This window comes from Somniosus microcephalus, chromosome 6 (genome assembly GCF_052327205.1).
Source record: "Somniosus microcephalus isolate GS21.2 chromosome 6, FLI_Smic_1.0, whole genome shotgun sequence".
Lineage (NCBI taxonomy): Eukaryota > Metazoa > Chordata > Chondrichthyes > Squaliformes > Somniosidae > Somniosus > Somniosus microcephalus.
This window is the reverse complement of record NC_140992.1, coordinates 262,813,339-262,831,829: the sequence shown is the minus strand read 5'-3', so window position 1 is coordinate 262,831,829 and position 18,491 is coordinate 262,813,339. Positions and strand designations below refer to the sequence as shown.

The 18,491-nt window shown below is 42.0% G+C and overlaps 1 protein-coding gene across 2 annotated transcripts in view; it reads right to left on the bottom strand.

Annotated features, from left to right (window-relative positions):
- wwox (WW domain containing oxidoreductase) overlaps positions 1–18,491 on the bottom strand; it is a 1,068,632-nt gene that overhangs the window by 962,288 nt on the left and 87,853 nt on the right. For both annotated transcript variants that reach the window (XM_085991830.1, XM_085991829.1), the window contains exon 5: positions 1,964–2,070. In XM_085991830.1, the coding sequence (XP_085847956.1) occupies positions 1,964–2,070 (107 nt within the window). The remainder of the gene's footprint in view (positions 1–1,963; positions 2,071–18,491) is intronic.

Sequence of the window (18,491 nt, the reverse complement as noted above, 5' to 3'; positions counted from 1 at the left end):
CACACTAGTTGTGGGGGGGGACGGAGGGTGGGAATGGGGATCTTAGACATTAGGTAGGGAATTGTCACCGATACTCTCTTGTGGCTGCTCACAGAGTACTGAGAGTGCGCTGGGAGCAGATCCCTACACGTGGTCTCGGCAGCAGGTGGAGGCTGGCTCAGGGAAATAGGGAAGAAAAGAAAATGTCATATTCCCAAATGCAATGCAGCCGAATGTATTTATGGTGCCTTGGTGTACGAACCCCTTGCTCCATGGACTGCCAAGATATAGGTTTGCATAAGATTCCTCACAGATCAAGTCCCTGAGCTTAGGTGCACTTTTAGGATCCGGGAAGGAAGAAAAATAATTTTTAAAACGTAACCAGTCCACCTTTCACACACGGGGAAGGGAAGCAGAAGAAGAAAATAATCTTTTTCACAACACAACTTAAAACTCTTCAGCTTAAGTTTGTTTTCAATTCAGAAATGGTTAGCCATAGTTACCATTCAAATATCTTTCCATCTGTGTCAAACCTCCCAATGTACTTCACAGTGGAGCCACCTTATTATGATCTCTTTTAGGATCATTTTTCCACTTATACGCTCTTTCTGTCTAACGGCAAAATACTAACAGTATTGCAGCAGCAAGGTGAGCAATCGCAGAACATGTCCGAGTGCCTTTTGGTGCTCAGATCCCTGGCCCTCCAAAGAACCAGATGCACGGTAGTCACATCTCCCCGAGAAGCAATAGTGCGCCCTTTAAATTGGCAATCTAATAAAAATGTTTACAAAACTGCAATAATAGGCACTGCAAAGAAAAGTGGCAGCACAGTGATTTTTATTTTTATTGCAACAGTATCTTACAAATTTCCCCCGAGGAAAACTCAATCCTGCAGGAATGTAAGTCATATTAGAGCATAGTCCCATTACTGTCTCTTCCTACATGTCGTCAGTCTTTTGGATGGCAAATTGCAACAGACAAAAGCACTCCATTGTATAATAACAATATGATTTTGGAGTTTACATTTGTTGTCCCAATTAGCTAAGAATGTATTATTTAGTAACTACCTAAAGCTGACTAGCTCAGGGATGCTGCAATGCTGCTACCCTGACAACATGCAGTAACATTTTGTGCTGTGTGTAATCTATGGAACGTAAAGAAGCTCTTAAAGGGGCAACACCAGCACATTTTCAACCATTTCTCCTCCATTTGTCTATTACCTGATGATGTCATTCATATCACTTGTGCGTGTAATTTTGACCAACATAACACAAATCCCAACACCTCTGGTATCATATTCAAAGCATGCTGGAGTCCAACACTTCAAACAAACAGTGAGTACACGATGCATAGATAGTTCATTTGGTTTGCAGCTGGACCTCTTAGTTGGACAAACACACAAAAAAATGGAAACTGGCATTCGATACATTTTGCCAAATTGAAGCATCATCGCAAAAATGCCAATTCTAAATAAAAAATCTTTACACATAGTCTGGTATTTACATTTCTTATGAATTTCAGTTTACACATTAACTGTTCAGTGAATACAGTTTTAGATTTGCACCAGTCTTGGAATTTTCTAATGAGGGTTTTGGATAGCTGGGGTAATTCCGCAATCCCAGCGGGGAGCTACGCTTGCAGGGAGCAGAGGGCGCAGAATCGGCCCAACAATATTCTAACCCCATCTGCAACCAATGCTCCCAGTGAGCGTGGCTTCCCCACTGGGAGTGCAGATCGTGGAATTACCCCTGGTATTTGAAAAGAAAAAATGATCATGAGGATGCGCACTGTAAATGTCCCAAAGTTATGCTATTAGCAATCTAACCTTCCTGTTGAACAGCTGGATTTTATGAGAGATAAATCTTCAAATCTCAGTGTGCAATTCGAAGATTCTTGGTCCAAAAAGTAGCATTTACTATATTGGGTTATTAGTGAGCATAAATTAAGTGTAGTGAAGCCTTGCACACGACATGAAAGCACTCACCCAATCCTCCAGTATCTTTTGTGTAGCCTCACTGGCTCGTGTTCGATTTCTGCAGGCTAGGACAACATGTGCTCCATGCAAAGCTAAAGAGCGTGCAGTTTCATAACCTAGCAAGAAAAACATCGTTATTGCTTACATAGTTGCTTTGGGGCAATAAAAAATAAATTTTCCATACTTTTAGACATCACTGCTTGAATATGATGAACTTTTATAAAACACTGGTTCGGCCTCAACTGGAGTATTGTGTCCAATTCTGGGAACCGCACTTTAGGAAGGATGTCAAGGCCTTAGAGAGGGTGCAGAAAAGATTTACAAGAATGGTTCCAGGAATGAGGGACTTCAGTTACATGGATAGACTGGAGAAGCTGGGGTTGTTCTCCTCAGGGCAGAGGAGAGGAAATTTGATAGAGGCGTTCAAAATCATGAGGGGTCTAGACAGAGTAGATAGAGAGAAACTGTTCCCATTTGCGAAAGGGTCGAGAACCAGATGACACAGATTTAAGGTGACTGGCAGAAGAACCAAAGGCGACATGAGGAAAAACTTTTTTACGCAGCGAGTGGTTAGGATTTGGAATGCACTGCTTGGGAGGGTGATGGAGGCAGATTCAATCGTGGCTTTCAAAGGGGAATTGGATAAGTACCTGTAGGATAAAAAATTGCAGGGCTACGAGGAAAGGACGGGGGAGTGGGACTAGCTGAAATGCTCTTGCAGAGAGCCGGCACAGGCGTAACAGGTCGAATGGCCTCCTTCTGTGCTGTAACCATTCTATGATTCTATAAGCAACAATTTCATAATGCTCTGCATGCGACTGCACAATCTCAAAGGGCTGATTTACATGAAGGCCCCAGAGTGCAACTAACAAACTAGCGACCAATGTCAGGTAATTTTCCCCAATAATAGTGCCTAATTGTAAAAATGTTACCATACAAGCTAACTGAGCAATTTTCTCTGAAAAATACTGAGCACTGGTCAACTATTTAAAAACTAGGGAGCATGATTATCTCCTGCAAATACATTTTTCTGCCAGACTGACAGTACAAGTGCAAAACTCTGCATTTCCCAGTTTTTAATCTGCTCCTTTTGAATTTTGGATTTCAATTTCATTGATGTTGCAGCATTGGTTCCCATTTTCGAAGGAAATAAAATACTCTAAGGGATAATGCCAGACATGCAAACTCACCTAAAAGTTATTATAAACTACATAATAAATGAGACGTGGTTCAGTGCTATTTATTTCTCCAGCTGTATAATCTTTCCAAATATCTTCTTTCAGGCATTTTATAGCAAATGGAAGTAAAATCCTGCCAAAATCTAACCAGCAACTCTCAAAGTAATAATCTGCTATAGTTTAAATGCAGTCTTCTAAAAGGTTTAGCAGTGACTGCCTATTTTCAATCTTTAGCTCACCCCTCCCCATTCCAATTGAAATTGGGGGAAAAAATGTTTTTAGTGCCTTGGGAACCATTCCAAAATCGCTCAATGTTACCCCCACATGCATAATGTGTATCTGCAGTTGAGTTCAAGCTGCTCAAGTCTGGGTTTATGTGGCACAGAATCACAAAAATGCATGTCTTAAAATCCACTCAAGATAAAAACATTTTTTTTTTAGTGAAAGTGACATTATGGCTCTGATCCAGAACAATCCAATGGATATTTGATCCAGTTTTCCATTTAATGAGCCAACAATGGTCTCAGGTTAGCCTGCGGTTTCAGATTACCTTCCCAATTAATGGCCTTTTGAAAACCCAACCACCAACTCCTGCTCAGACAACTCAAGACAGTGGGAGCCACTCCATAGATCTTAGAGTCATAGTCGTAGAGTTATAGAGTTATACAGCACAGAAAGAGGCCCTTCGGCCCATCGTGACCATGCCGGCCATCAAGTCCTGTCTATTCTAATCCCATTTTCCAGCACTTGGTCCATAGCCTTGTATGCTATGGCATTTCAAGTGCTCATCTAAATGCTTCTTGAATGTTGTGAGGGTTCCTGCCTCTACCACCCTTTCAGGCAGTGAGTTCCAGATTCCAACCACCCTCTGGGTGAAAAGGTTTTTCCTCAAATCCTTTCTAAACCTCCTGCCCCTTACCTTGAAACTATGCCCCCTGGTTATTGACCTCTCTAATAAGGGGAAAAGTTCCTTTCTATCTACCCTATCTATGCCCCATATAATTTTGTACACCTCAATCAGGTCCCCCCTCAGCCTTCTCTGCTCTAAGGAAAACAACCCCAGCCTGTCCAGTCTCTCTTCATAGCTGAAGCGCTCCAGCCCAGGTAGCATCCTGGTGAATCTCCTTTGCACCCTCTCCAATGTAATCACATCCCTCCTATAGTGTGGCGACCAGAACTGCACACAGTATTCCAGCTGTGGCCTAACTAGCGTTTTGTCCAGCTCCATCATAACCTCCCTGCTCTTATATTCTATGCCTCGGCTAATGAAGGCAAGTATTCTATATGCCTTTTTAACCACCTTATCTACCTGTCCTGCTGCCTTCAGGGATCTATGTACATGCACAACAAGGTCCCTCTGATCCTCTGCCCTTCCTAGGGTCCTACCATTCATTGTTTATTCCCTTGCCTTGTTTGTCCTCCCAAAATGCATCACCTCACACTTTTCAGGATTAAATTCCATTTGCCACTGTTCTGCCCATCTGACCAGCCCGTCTATATCGCCCTGTAGCCTGAGGCTTCCCTCTTCGCTATTTACCACTCCACCAATTTTCGTGTCATCTGCGAACTTACTGATCATACCTCCTACATTCATATCTAATAAATCATTAATGTACACTACAAACAGCAAAGGACCCAGCACGATCCCTGCGGTACACCACTGGACACAGGCTTCCAGTCACAAAAACAACCTTCGACCATCACCCTCTGCCTCCTGCCACTAAGCCAATCTTGGATAAGCACATGCAGTTTGTCATAAATTGTGTTTTTTCCCCCTCAAAGGTTAGTCACTGAACAAGTCTGGATCATTGCACACTTCAGTTCATCTAGGATGTTTGAAAACCACAAATCAGCAGTACTATTGCTAAGGTTCCCGGCAAGGAATGGAGACTGCAGTTAGGTGTGGCAATTTGGCACGTCTGACCACCCAAATCTGCATCGTTAACAATGGAAGGGCAAATCTGTCCATTTAACTTCAGCTCATATCTACCAATTCTCAATTGTGGGAAAAGTTATTTCCTGTAAAATCCCACCCACTGGTTTTGCACATTATTGAAGTAGGATAAGATGCATTTATCCTGTGCGGTATCACACTCCTAAGAGTCTCAAGTTTTTTTCCCAGGAACATTACATCAAGTACTGCAAACTTGAATTACAAAGAACGTTCCATAAACAACCAGTAGAAATATGGGATGTCAATTTTTGAATGACTGCAAAATTCGTATGGATTTCTTAACTCAAACATTTTGAGTTAACTAGTCAAGGATTTCCTCAAGAGTCGGAATAATGTGGGATTGTATACACATCCCCAACCCTAATGAAAAATTTCTGCTTAAAAAAATCAAATGCAAAAGTAATCTCAGATTTCTACAGGACTTTTACTGATATTAGAAACAATGTATACAGCAACCAAGAGCACAAGTCCTGGGTCTATCGGAGACCGATTTCTACAGTTCAGGCTTTCTCCGAACACTCTTAACTTGTAAAAAGGCTGCTTCCATAAAAAGACCAAATTTCTATGAGCCGAAACACGCACCCATTATACATGCTGTGAGTGGGATAATGTGCCTAACAATTACCCCTTGACTATAACGGCCCGTACTTTGCGGTCAGCGGCGAAGCAAAGGCGTTCACCGCTGGCACCGAAGTAAGCTTCCCACAAAGATCTCGTCATCTCTGCAGCGAGAAGTTCGGCTTTTCCAACATGCAGATGAAATCAACGTAGTATAGTGGGAATCTCATAGTGCGAACTGCGGTGACGTCAACAAGCTGTCTAAGCTGCCAATCACATTGCAGAATTCTCACAGACAGGGAACCAGGAAATAGAAAGCACTAATAACCAGTTTAAAACATTTTTTTTTTTTTTTTTTTTTTAAAACAGAGAACCAAATAAAGATTGGGACATAAATGGGTTAAGGTAAAAGCTTAAATATCATGAACAAACTGTAAAAAAAAGTTTTAAAATTAATTTTAAAATCTAACCATTTTTAACTTAATGGAGAAATTTGACATTCCACCAATTTAAAATGTGTTTTTCAGGGCCAGAACTGTTGTTCATCAGTAGTTACTACTCAGATCGCCATTAAAAACACAATTACACCTCACTGAACGGGCCTAACTTTTTATGGGGTTTCTAACAGCGCTATTTGTTCGGAAAAGGGGAAGTTTTCATCAGATCAGTGATTTCACCGATTGCCGGCTCGGGTTCACAATGCAGCCTGTGGAGGAGCAGTGAATGACAGACCGCAACTTCATGATTTCCGCGTTAGGCTGCACGTGCGTTAAATCCTGAAGCTGCCATCAGTTTCAAAGGCGAAATGACGGCGACCGCAGCCAGTCCACCGCCATCAGGACCGCAAGTTCCTTGCCATTATATCACATCAGAAAACATCTCGATGTCCACCTCATATATTGTGAATTGCAGTAAATACCATATCAAACCGAGGTATAAGATCAACACTATCATGTTGCAAGCAAAGCATATAGATTATGTACTCTGGATACCCAGCATTTATGGAAAAATAATTTTGATATCAAAAAAATGCAATTTAACAACAGTATAAAAACAGTAACTGCTGCAGTCTAAATACAACGACGGTTGCATCTCCTCATACTTCAGCAGAGAAATCTGTTACACAAGCAGTGGTGTTAGACGGTCAAAAGCTTAATAAACAGTAGGTATTCAGAGCAGTTGTGAGAATTTCGGAAATGAAACACTGCAACTCAAACATGGTATGTCAGTGCAGAAGATTCCATTACAATGAATGGGCAAACATTCTGGGTCGATTTAAAGTTTATTTTTTAGAATGACAGTTTGAATAAATTGTTTGTGTTTCGTAAAACAATCCATTACAATTCAAAGAGTGATGTTGTAAATTAGGAAGGAAAATCCTGCATGATACTTTAAAATCAGTTTTTTTTTTTAATTACCAGAGAACATGGAGAACTGGTGCACATGATATTTTATGGCTCTGCCAGAAAATTGGGGCATGGCCTTTACACCATATTATATTCAAATATAAATAACCCAAATTACACTTTTATTATCAAGACAAATAAATACTAGCTCCCAACTTTAACTCAAACTAGTCTCCTCAACGTGCACTCAGCGTGGCGACTAGCCAACACCACGACCATTTTAACAGCACATCAAACTTTAAATTATTCAGAAGTTGTGAAGGAAGAAATATTATCCCAGAGCCCTAATATGGCATCCACTTCAGGTGGTTATAGAACAACTATTCAACAAAAAAGAAAAATTGGATTCCGGTCGTATTTCTGGGCAAATTCTTGCAGAAAAATGAACACTCAGCCGAGTGTTAAATCCCGTCCTCAAATCAGCACACAATGGTACAAATTCCTTTTCTTCTCTATAAGGTTTCCCTTAATTTGTTTGCAATGACTGCAACAGCATAAGGCTTTGTGTATTTTGTAAATTCAAAATAGCTCGGGTTTAAAAAACCGGCTACTCTTTCCACCGAGTACAAAATGGTGGACCATTGACATTCTATCTGCATGAACCAGGCAGGGTAGCCATCCATAAATTAGTTGATAAAGGATTCCCTTTGATTAAGGAAGGCAACATGTTTAAAATTGTTGATAAATGCAGCATTTGTCAGACATATACGTAATTGTCTGTTATGGTCATTTGTGGGGGAGGAAAAAAAAGTCTGGTGGGAAATGCCAAAAGGAAATACAACAGTTGCAGGTCACTAGCCCATTGTCCACCATGGGGTGAAAACTATTTGTTTCCAACTGCTTCAAAGAGATTGCTTTAACTTCTAGGGAAAAATATCTTTGCAACCCTGGAAAATTCTTGTGCTCTTCTGTCTGCTGTTCAGCTTTGCAGTTAAAGTACCAGGTACAGTCTTCTCAAGAGCTTGCCAAGTGAAAGTATAAGTACTGCAGACTCGTTTTAAAGTCAATCCAGTTCTATGTAATGTAAATTGCTAATTGTGCTGTGTAGTAACTTGACCATATCTTTTCACTTCTGTAATCCATGTTTATTTGTAAATAAACTTGGACAGTTGTTTAGCCTGTACAAAGTGATACACAGTGTGAGGATTTTCTATTGAATGAACTGACAGCAGAGTATAGAGCATCCTAAATATTTGTCCAGTATGCTGTACTTGTGCTTACATTAAATCATTACAGGTCGTGCAACGCACTTTAAATGTGGACGTTGTTAAGCTCCTAAACTCTCACCATGTATGGCAAACATATCCACAACCACATCAGATTTTCTTTTTTTTGAATCCAACAAATGAAACTGCATCACTTGGAAAAAAAAAAGATTTTATTGCATAAGTACATCTCAATTTTTTTTTTAAAAAAAGCTTCACGCCAATATAAATAAAAACTATAAGACAAACATGGTATTCTCACAGGATTGAACATATTTGTCACACGGTGATTAAATACTTTCCAGCTTTCGTTAAAGTAATTTTGTTTAAACTTACAATAAATCAAATAAAGATTTACTAAAGTCTGATCGCTCAAGCATGGGTTACGTTTAATTAGATATAACTGATTAATTCAAATCATCTCTGTACACTTTAAAACTATCAGAAATTGAGAGTTTTTTTTAATAAAAAGGTTAAAACAATGTGGCTGTTCACCACAGTGGTTGCTGCTCGTTGGCCACATATATAATAAGTGAGTTACACTAATTGGCTCCATTTATAAAGAGGCTGTCAGAAAGCAACTAATCCATTGTCCAATTTTCCTGGATTAGCACCTTAATAATAAAAAAAAACTGTGATCCAGCAGAACAAAAACGATTAGTCTAAATTGGCAAGTCTCCAAAAATCTGGCAACAGTAGGTGATGCCGTAAACAGCAACAGCACAGAAATATACTGGTTGACTGGTCGGCGGAGAGAGATCACCCCCATACTGCCGGGGTTCTCCTCAGGGTGGAGAATAAGGTTGACGACGACCATCTGACATCTTCAGAGGTTGACAAGTGCAAGTTGTCAATCAAACAAACAACTGTAAGAAGCGGTTATCAAGGCAGTGGTTTATAAATGTTAAAAGATAATTAAAATGGCCATAACAATTTTTTTGTTCGATCTCCAGCTTTTTCCAGTTCCGACGAAGGGTCATCGACCTGAAACGTTAACTCTGTTTCTCTCTCCACGGATGCTGCCTGACCTGCTGAGTATTTCCAGCATTTTCTGTTTTTATAACCATTTTTTTTGTAAGAAATCACAAAGGCAGTAATTTTGCTTTCAAGGATCAGTGGTCAGGGACAGGAGGGTGTGACTGTGAATCAGGCAGGTATTGGGACACAGGATGTAGTGATGGAGGAGCCTCAACCCTTGACCTTGTCCAACAGGTGCGAGGTACTTGCCACCTATATGGGTATGGAAAAGGACTGCAGGGAGGATGGGCAAACTGACCACGGCACCGTGGTACGGGGGAAGGAAGGAATGTGCTAGCGGTAGGGGACAGTATAGTCAGGGGGATAGAAACTGTTCTCTGCAGCCATGAACGAGCGTCCCGAAGGCTGTGTTGCCTGCCCAGTGCCAGGGTTAAGGATATCTCCTATTGGCTGGAGAAGAACTTGGAGTGGGGGGGGGGGGTCCAGTTGTCGTGGTCCATGGAGGAACCAACGACATAGGTAGAACTAAGAATGAGGTTCTGCTGAGGGAATTTCAGGAGCTAGGGTCTAAATTAATAAGCAGAATCTCAAGGGTAATAATCTCTGAATTACTCTGAGCCATGCGCAAATTGGCATAGGGTCAAGCAGATCAGAGAGTTAAATGCATTGCTCAAAGAGTGGCGTGGGAAGAAGGAGTTTCAATTCATGGGGCACTGACAACAGTACTGGGGAAAGAGGAAGCTATTCCGTCAAGACGGGCTCCACTTAAACCGGGCTGGGGCCAGCGTCCTGACGAATCGAATAACTAGGGCTTTAAACTAAAAAGGAGGGGGAAGGGTGGGGGGGGGGGGAAGAGGTCAGGTGAGGGGAAGTTTAGAAATCTAAAGAGAAAGGTCAAGGCAATAGGGCAGTGTAGCGATTTGGGTAAAAATAAGCAGAGTGTGACAGGAAGGGACAGAGAGTTTAACAGTAGCAGTGCAGCAGAAAATAAGGTCAAAGCAGGGAATAATGGTAAAAAAATTAAATTAAAGGCTCTTTATCTGAATGCACGATGCATTCATAACAAGATAGACGAACTGGTGGCACAAATAGTGATAAATGGGTTTGATCTAATGGTTGCAAGGTGACCAAGGTTGGGAACTAAATGTTCCAGGGTACTTGCCGTTTTGAAAAGACAGGCAGAATGGAAAAGGAGGGGTGGGTAGCCCTGATAATAAGAGATGACATATGGATAATAGAGAGAAAGGATCTTGGCTCGGAAGATCAGGAAGTACAATCAGTATGGGTGGAGATAAGGAATAACAAGGGGCAGAAAACACTGGTGGGAGTAGTATATAGGCCCCCTAACAGTAGCTATACCATTGGACAGAATATTAGTCAAGAAATAGTGGGAGCTTGTAACAAAGGTAATGCAATAATCATGGGGGACTTTAATCTTCATATAGACTGGGCAAATCAAATTGGCAAAGGTAGTCTGGAGGACGAGTTCATGGAATGCATTCAGGACAGTTTCCTAGAACAATACATCATGGAACCAACTAGGGAACAGGCTATTTTAGATCTTGTATTGTGTAATGAGACAGGGTTAATTAGCAATCTCATAGTAAAGGATCCTCTGGGGCAGAGTGATCATAATATGATAGAATTTCACATTAAGTTTGAGAGTGACTTGCCCAAGGTCGAAACTAGAGCCTGAAACTTAAATAAGGTGGCTAAGGTAGATTGGAAAAATAGATTAAATGGTGTGGCAATAGATAAACAGTGGCTAGCATTTAAAGAAATATTTCATAATTCTCAGCAAAAATACATTCCATTGAGAAACAAAAACTCCACGGGAAAAGTGATTCATCTGTGGCTAACCAAAGAAGTTAAGGATAACATTAGATTGAAAGAAGAAACTTATAATGTTGCAAAGAATAGTAATAAGCCTGAGGATTGGGAGAGTTTCAGAAACCAGCAAAGGATGATCAAAAAATTGATAAAAGGGGAAAAAATAGAATGAGAGAAAACTAGCAAGAAATATAAAAACAGACTGTAAGAGCTTCTACAAGTATGTAAAAAGGAAGAGAGTAGCAAAAGTAAACATTGGTCCCTTAGAGGCTGAGACAGGAGAAATTATTATGGGAAATAAGGAAATGGCAGAAACATTAAAACAAATACTTTGTATCTGTCTTCACGGTAGAAGACACAAAAAGCATAACAAAAATGGCGGGGAACCAAGGATCTATTGAGGGTGAAGAACTAAACGTAATTAATATAAGTAGAGAAAAAGTACTAGAGAAACTAATGGAACCAAAAGCCAACAAATTCCCTGGACTTGACGGCCTAAATCCTAGGGTTCTAAAAGAGGTGGTTGCAGAGATAGTGGGTGCATTGGTTTTGATCTTCCAAAATTCCCTAGATTCTAGAATGGTCCCAGCGGATTGGAAGGTAGCAAATGTAACACCGCTATTCAAGAAAGGAGGGAGAGAAAAAACAGGGAACTACAGGCCAGCTAGCCTGACGTTAGTCATCAGGAAAATGCTGGAATCCATCGTTAAGGAAGTGATATCAGGGCACTTAGAAAATCATAACATGATTAGGCAGAGTCAACATGGTTTATGAAAGGGAAATCGTGTTTGACAAATTTATTAGAGTTTTTTGAGGATGTAACTAGCAGGGTAGACAAAGGGGAACCAGTGGATGTAGTATATTTGGATTTCCAAAAGGCATTCGATAAGGTGCCATGTAAAAGGTTATTACACAGGGTAAGGGCTCATGGGGTTGGGGGTAATATAATAGCATGGATAGAGGATTGGTTAATGGACAGAAAACAAAGAGTAGGGATAAACGGGTCTTTTTCAGGTTGGCAGGCTGGTGGGGTGCCGCAAGGATCAGTACTTGGGCCTCAGCTATTTACAATCTATATTAATGACCTAGATGAAGGGACCGAGTGTAATGTATCCAAGTTTGCTGATGATACAAAGCTAGATGGGACAATAAGCTGTGAGGAGAACACAACAAGTCTGCAAAGGGATATAGATAGACTGAGTGAGTGGGCAGTAAGGTGGCAGATGGAGTATAATGTGGGGAAATGTGTTTATTCACTTTGGTAGGAAGAATAGAAAAACAGAATTTTTTTTAAATGGTGAGAAACTTTCAAATGTTGGTGTTCAGAGAGATTTGGGTGTCCTCGTGCAAGAAACACAAAAAGCTAGCATGCAGGTGCAGCAAGCAATAAGGAAAGCAAATGGCATGTTGGCCTTTATTGTAAGGGGGTTGGAGTATAAGAGTAAAGAAGTCTTGCTATAATTGTACAGGGCCTTGGTGAGACCACACCTGGAGTACTGTGCACAGTTTTGCTCTCCTTATCTAAGGAAGGGATATACTTGCCTTGGAGGCGGTGCAACAAAGGTTTACTAGATTGATTCCTGGGATGAAAGGGCCGTCCTATGATGAGAGATTGTGTAGAATGAGCCTATACTCTCTGGAGTTTAGAAGAATGAGAGGTGATCTCATTGAAACATACATTATTCTGAAGGGAATTGACAGGGTAGATGCTGAGAGGTTGTTTCCCCTGGCTGGAGTGTCTAGAACTAGGGGGCATAGTCTCAGGATAAGGGGTAGGCCATTTAAGACTGAGATGAGGAATTTCTTCACTCAGAGGGTTGTGAATCTTTGGAATTCTCTGCCCCAGAGGGCTGTGGATGCTGTGTCTTTGAGTATATTCAAGGCTGAGATAGATTCTTGGACTCTAGGGGGGTGAAGGGATATGGAGATCGGGCAGAAAAGTGGAGTTGAGGTCGATGATCAGCCATGATCTTATTGAATGGCGGAGCAGGCTCGAGGGGCCGTATGGCCTACTCCTGCTCTTATTTCTTATGTTCTTATCTCCAACTCAATCATAACACAGTGGTAAGTGAAAGCTGGCTTTATTAAAATTATCGTGCAGATGTCAGAACTGCAAGTATCTCATTCTTGGTTTGTGTGCTGAAAAGAGGCATACTTTTGTCTTTCCATTTCAGGATTGTACCCATAAAATTTCCTTTAAACTCATTTCTGCATGCAGAATAATCAATCCTAAACCATGCAGAAAAACCAAAGGGAAATGAAAGCCTCAAGGAGAAAATCTCACCCTTTTAACATCCTTTTGGTGAGTCATTTTCAGCTGAGTTTTTAAAAAAACATGAGGTAACAAATGACATCAAGGAAAACCAGCCAGTAGATCTTACCCGGTGGTTAGAGAAGGTTCATACAGACCAGTAATCAGGAAACTGCCCCGCTGGGCTGCATTGAAAAAAATCTGGAAGGCAGTGTTTGTATTTTCTGCCATTCACAGCAGAATTGCCAGCAAAACCCCCCTCTTTAGGTGGGTCTCTGTACTTTGAGGCAGCAACCCATTTACTTTACAATGCTGGCTGTCAAAATTGCGCCGACATTAGCAATAGTGCCAGAGAGAAAGAAAGGAAGGTTGGAATTATACAGCGCCTTGCATTTCCTCAGGACACCCCAAAGTTATGGAGGCAGTGACTTGGTTACTGGGCAAACGTGGCAGCTAATTTATATAGTGCAAGGTCCCACCAACAGTGAATGTGATAAGTGACCAGGTAATCTGTTTTGCTGGCATTGGGTTAGGGGTGAATGTTGCTCAAGGCACAGGGAGAACGGCATGATCTTCTTCGAATTATACCATGGAACCTTTTATGCCCACCTGAACACGGAGATGGGTCCTCCATTTCAAGTTTAATCCAAAAGGCAGCACCTCCGACAATGCAGCATTCTTTCAGGACTGCACCAAAGTGTCTGCCTGGATTATGTGCTCAGTTATACAGCTACAAAGCCACCCTCTGAGCAGCTCAGACGCAACAGAGCTTATGCTGAGCTTCAAGATAAAGAATTAGCATCAGTAGATTTGGACCTCCAGAGTACTTCAATATTGTGTCTGTGTAAATCCAGTTCCCTCACACTGTTAAGCACAACAGCACATCCAATCTACTAACCTTAATGCTGCAATCAGCACCGATATTTAAGGGTGGATTTACATTAGCATTGCAGCTAGTGTAACCGCAGCATGACGTGACGTGACCAGAACAAAACAGAGCAGGGGCAGTCTCACACCACTTTGCTCTGGAGTCAGTTTAGTGCTTCACATTTAACTTTCACTCCAACTTTGGTATCAGTGCAAAGCTACGCTGAACTTGTGCAGTGTGGTTGCATTGTGAGACATGTTATTCAGGGAGTGACACACTGGGTTTTAAATCCGACCTACACTAATGGGATAAAAGTCTGTTGAGTGCATAAGACCAATGGGAACAGAGTACGGGCACTCTCAAACTGAAGAATCTTTGAACTAAAACAATTTTTTAAAAAATACATAAACTACCAAGGTGTAGTGTCATGCCAGTGATTTCCTGTTTAGAGTCAGAGTCATAATGGCACAGAAGGAGGCCATTCGGTCCATCGAGTCCGTGCCGGCTCTCTGTAGAGCAATCCAGTCAGTCCCATTCCCTCGCTCTATCCCTGTAGCCCTGCGAGTTTATTTCCTTCAAGTGCCTATCCAGTCTCCCCTTGAAAACATTGAGGGGGAAAAATTGGGTCGTGCCCACTCTGGGGCGCTGAAAAAATTAGCGCCTCCGCGGCTGAAATTCACCGGTAGCACCCCAAGAGGGAGGCGGGGCGCTACTGGAAGCACGTCACGCCGCGGTACTGCAGGCCTTCCTCCCCTTATTAAAGGGGAGGGAATTAGCACAGCGCGTCCCGAGGCCCAGCTGGGCCACCAGGGATCAGTGTACTGGCAAAAGAGCCCTGCACTCAAGAGAAGTGCCGGGCTCACAGAGCGCGGCCAGCACTCCGCGGGGGGGGCTGCTCAGGAGGCCGGGGACGGCAACGGGGGCAGGTGCTGGCAGGCGGCCAGTAACAAAAATGGCCGCCAGGCCCCTCCCCTTTAATTTGCGCCACCCTGGCTGCAGGTAGGCCCCCCTGACCCTATCGGACATAGCATCCAGCGGTAAGTCAGGGGGCGCTACCAAAGATCGCGGCCGGGGCGATGACGCTAACGGGAGGCGCAAAGTAACCGAATTTTTAGGCCCGAGTGTCTCCACTTCCACCACTTCCGTTGGCAGCGAATTCCAGGTCATCACCACTCGCTGCGTAAAAAAGTTTTTCTTCACATCCCCCCTGTATCTCTTGCCCAAAACCTTAAATCTGTGTCCCCTAGTCCTTGTGCCATCCCCCGTCTAGCCTATCCAAACCCATCATAATCTTGTACGCCTCTATCAAATCACCCCTCAACCTCCTTTGCTCTAATGAAAACAAATCCAGCTTCTCCAACCTGTCCTTGTAGCTAAGATCCCCCATCCCCGGAACCATTCTGGTAAATCTCCTCTGCACCCTCTCAAGGCCTTCACAGCCTTCCTAAAGTGTGGTGACCAGAACTGGAAGCAATACTCCAGTTGTGGCCTAACCAGCGCTTTATAAAGTTTCAGCATAACTTCTCTACTTTTGTACTCAATACTTCTATTTATGGAGCCCAAGTATAGGGAGTAACTATCCCAGCTGTATAGTCTGGGTTGAACCCTAGAAAAAAAAAGGAGCCCACTCACCCAATGTGGGCATCGCTGGCAAGGCCAGCATTTATTGCCCTCGAGAAGGTGGTGGTGAGCCGCTTCTTGACAACTGAGTGGCTTGCTCAGCCATTTCAGAGAGCAGTTCATAATCTGAGCACATTGCTGTGGGTCTGGAGTCACAGACCAGGTAAGGACGGCAGATTTCCTTCCCTAAAGGACATTAGTGAACCAGTTGGGCTTTTACGACAATCTGGTAGTTACATGGTCACCATTACTGAGGCTAGCTTTTTAATTGCAGATTTATTTAACTGAATTTAAATTCCAGAGCTGCCGTGGTGGGATTATGAACTCTTGTCTCCAGATCATTCGTTCGGGCATCTGGATTACTAGTCCAGTAAGATTACCACTATGCTACTGTTCCCTACAACTACAACTATCCTGAGAACAACTCGTTAGCCTGCCCTCTCAGCTGGAGAAGGGTGCAATGCACAACCGAATTTAAGAGGTAAAGCACAGAAAATTAATTATAAAATGAAATGCACAAGAATAGGACAACTGTAAAAGATAAGTACATTATTACAGGAAACTTTGTGATATCCGGCACCGACGGGACCAGCGTGTTGCCGATCTATCAAAACTGCCGGACATACAAAGTTAATGTTGAAGCATACGGAGGTTTTCATCTCCGTATCTGACAACAAACACTGTTGCTTAGCAACAGCTTCTAAAGAGTCGGCTGCAGCTGCAAGCGTCTCTAGCTGAAGCTGTTGCTATAGCTACAGACCTTGCAGTGGCTGACTGGGGAAAAAAAAGAACGAGATCTAAAAAAAACTTACAGAAAACGGCTCCTGATTTTTGCCGTTAGATCGAGTATTCCGGACATACAACCTCCGGATAAACCAAAGTTTCCTGTATGTGGAGTACTATAGATTTCCTAACTATACTTTCAAATATTCAGAACCTAAAGTATCAAAAACGATCACAATCCAACATCTACTTGTTTGGAAGACTGCAAAGGCAATTCTCAAGTCAAAAAGTCCTTGGAGCTTTGCAGGTAAAAACAAAACAAAGGTTATTTGCAAGAGCAAAACACCAGTTGTCCAGGACTTGAAAATACCTGCCAAACTAACCTTGCTACACTGGAGTGCTGTTAAAGCCCTACCTGTTATTTCAACCCACAGGAAAACTAATATTGATATCTAAATGTTTTCATGTTAATGATGGCAAAACATGAGCAAAAGAAATATCTTTTTTTTTGAAGTCTTGGTCATAAAGGGCCAGGACTTCTTCCAAATAAAATCTCAGAGCAGTAAAAAGAGGTTGAAAGTCTCATTAGTGTACAAACCTTCTAACCACCCCCCCACCGCCCTCCCGCCCAATATAAAACTATCTAGTTATGTTTGGCACTATGTACCATAGAGTAACATTCTGAACAAAGATGTGAAGAAATTGCCAGAAAACACAGGCTGTACTGTTTAAAGACTATAGGATACAGGATATTAAAATTATGTCCTATTTTACACAAAGCAATGTATCTGCAGAGAAAAACCAAGAAAATACAGCTCCACCAATGATTCAGTGGGTAATTGTATTCCATGCTGTGTTACTGAGCTATGAGACAAGGAAAAACTCAGGTTCAATTCCTACTTCTTTGAGCTATCTGATCTCAGCCAAGGCGCCTCTGGTCAGTCACTGGATTAATGAGGGACTAGACTAGGGGGTTTAGTAACCCCTGCTTGAGAAATACAGGTACAGTATCTGAATGTCAGCTGAGGACAGGATCTACCTCTGATGTGATGTCATCCTACGGTCAAACAGCCTCCCACGACTCAATTATCTAAATTCACACATGAAAAGACATTAGAGGAAAGTACAAGAAGGTTTCCTGTGCCAGTGGAATTGTACACAACCTATTATGACCTCAAAAAATAAGGATCCGGAGGAGAGAAAACTGGGGGGGGGGGGGGCAATTTTTAAAAAAATCAGTAAAGAATCAGTGAAAATTAACAGAGCCACTCTGTTTGTGACATTCTCTCTTTGTCTTTGCCCGACATAGAAATACATTGAAGGTACAAATGTAAATAAGTCATTCAGCCCAACCAGGCCATGTCCACTTATACACTCCATGTGAACAAATAGTTCTAATCACGTTCACCCACCCTTTTCCCAAATTCCTTCAACTCCTTTTCCTTCATCTACCTATCCAATCTAAACTTGAATGCTGACATAGTTTCTACCTTAACCTCTAACCCTGGAAGTGAATTCCACAGTCTCACAACTGTGAGAGTGCGTGAAGAGGTTTGCCCTTCATTCAAAATCTCTTACATTGAATGTTGTTGTTATTTCTGGCCCCTTGCTCATGACCCCTCAACTACTTGAAACAATCTGCTTCTATCTACCCTGTCACATCCTTTCATAATTCTTAAACATTGGCTTTTATATTCTGTACCTCTGGTGATCTAGAATTCCATGAGGTTATTTTTGACAGCCTTATCAACCTGAGATGTTGTCCTGTGACTCTACCCCCAAATTCCTCTGCTCTTCCACAGCCCAAGCCAATCTCCGTTCAGTTTATAATTAACATTTTTTGTTTCACCAAAATGCATCTCACGCTTAGTGACACTGAGTTATTTTTTCCATTTTTTTTGCCCATTCCCCTGGAACTGTGCCACATGTATGCCAAAGGTGAAACTACAGATATAATCAAAATATG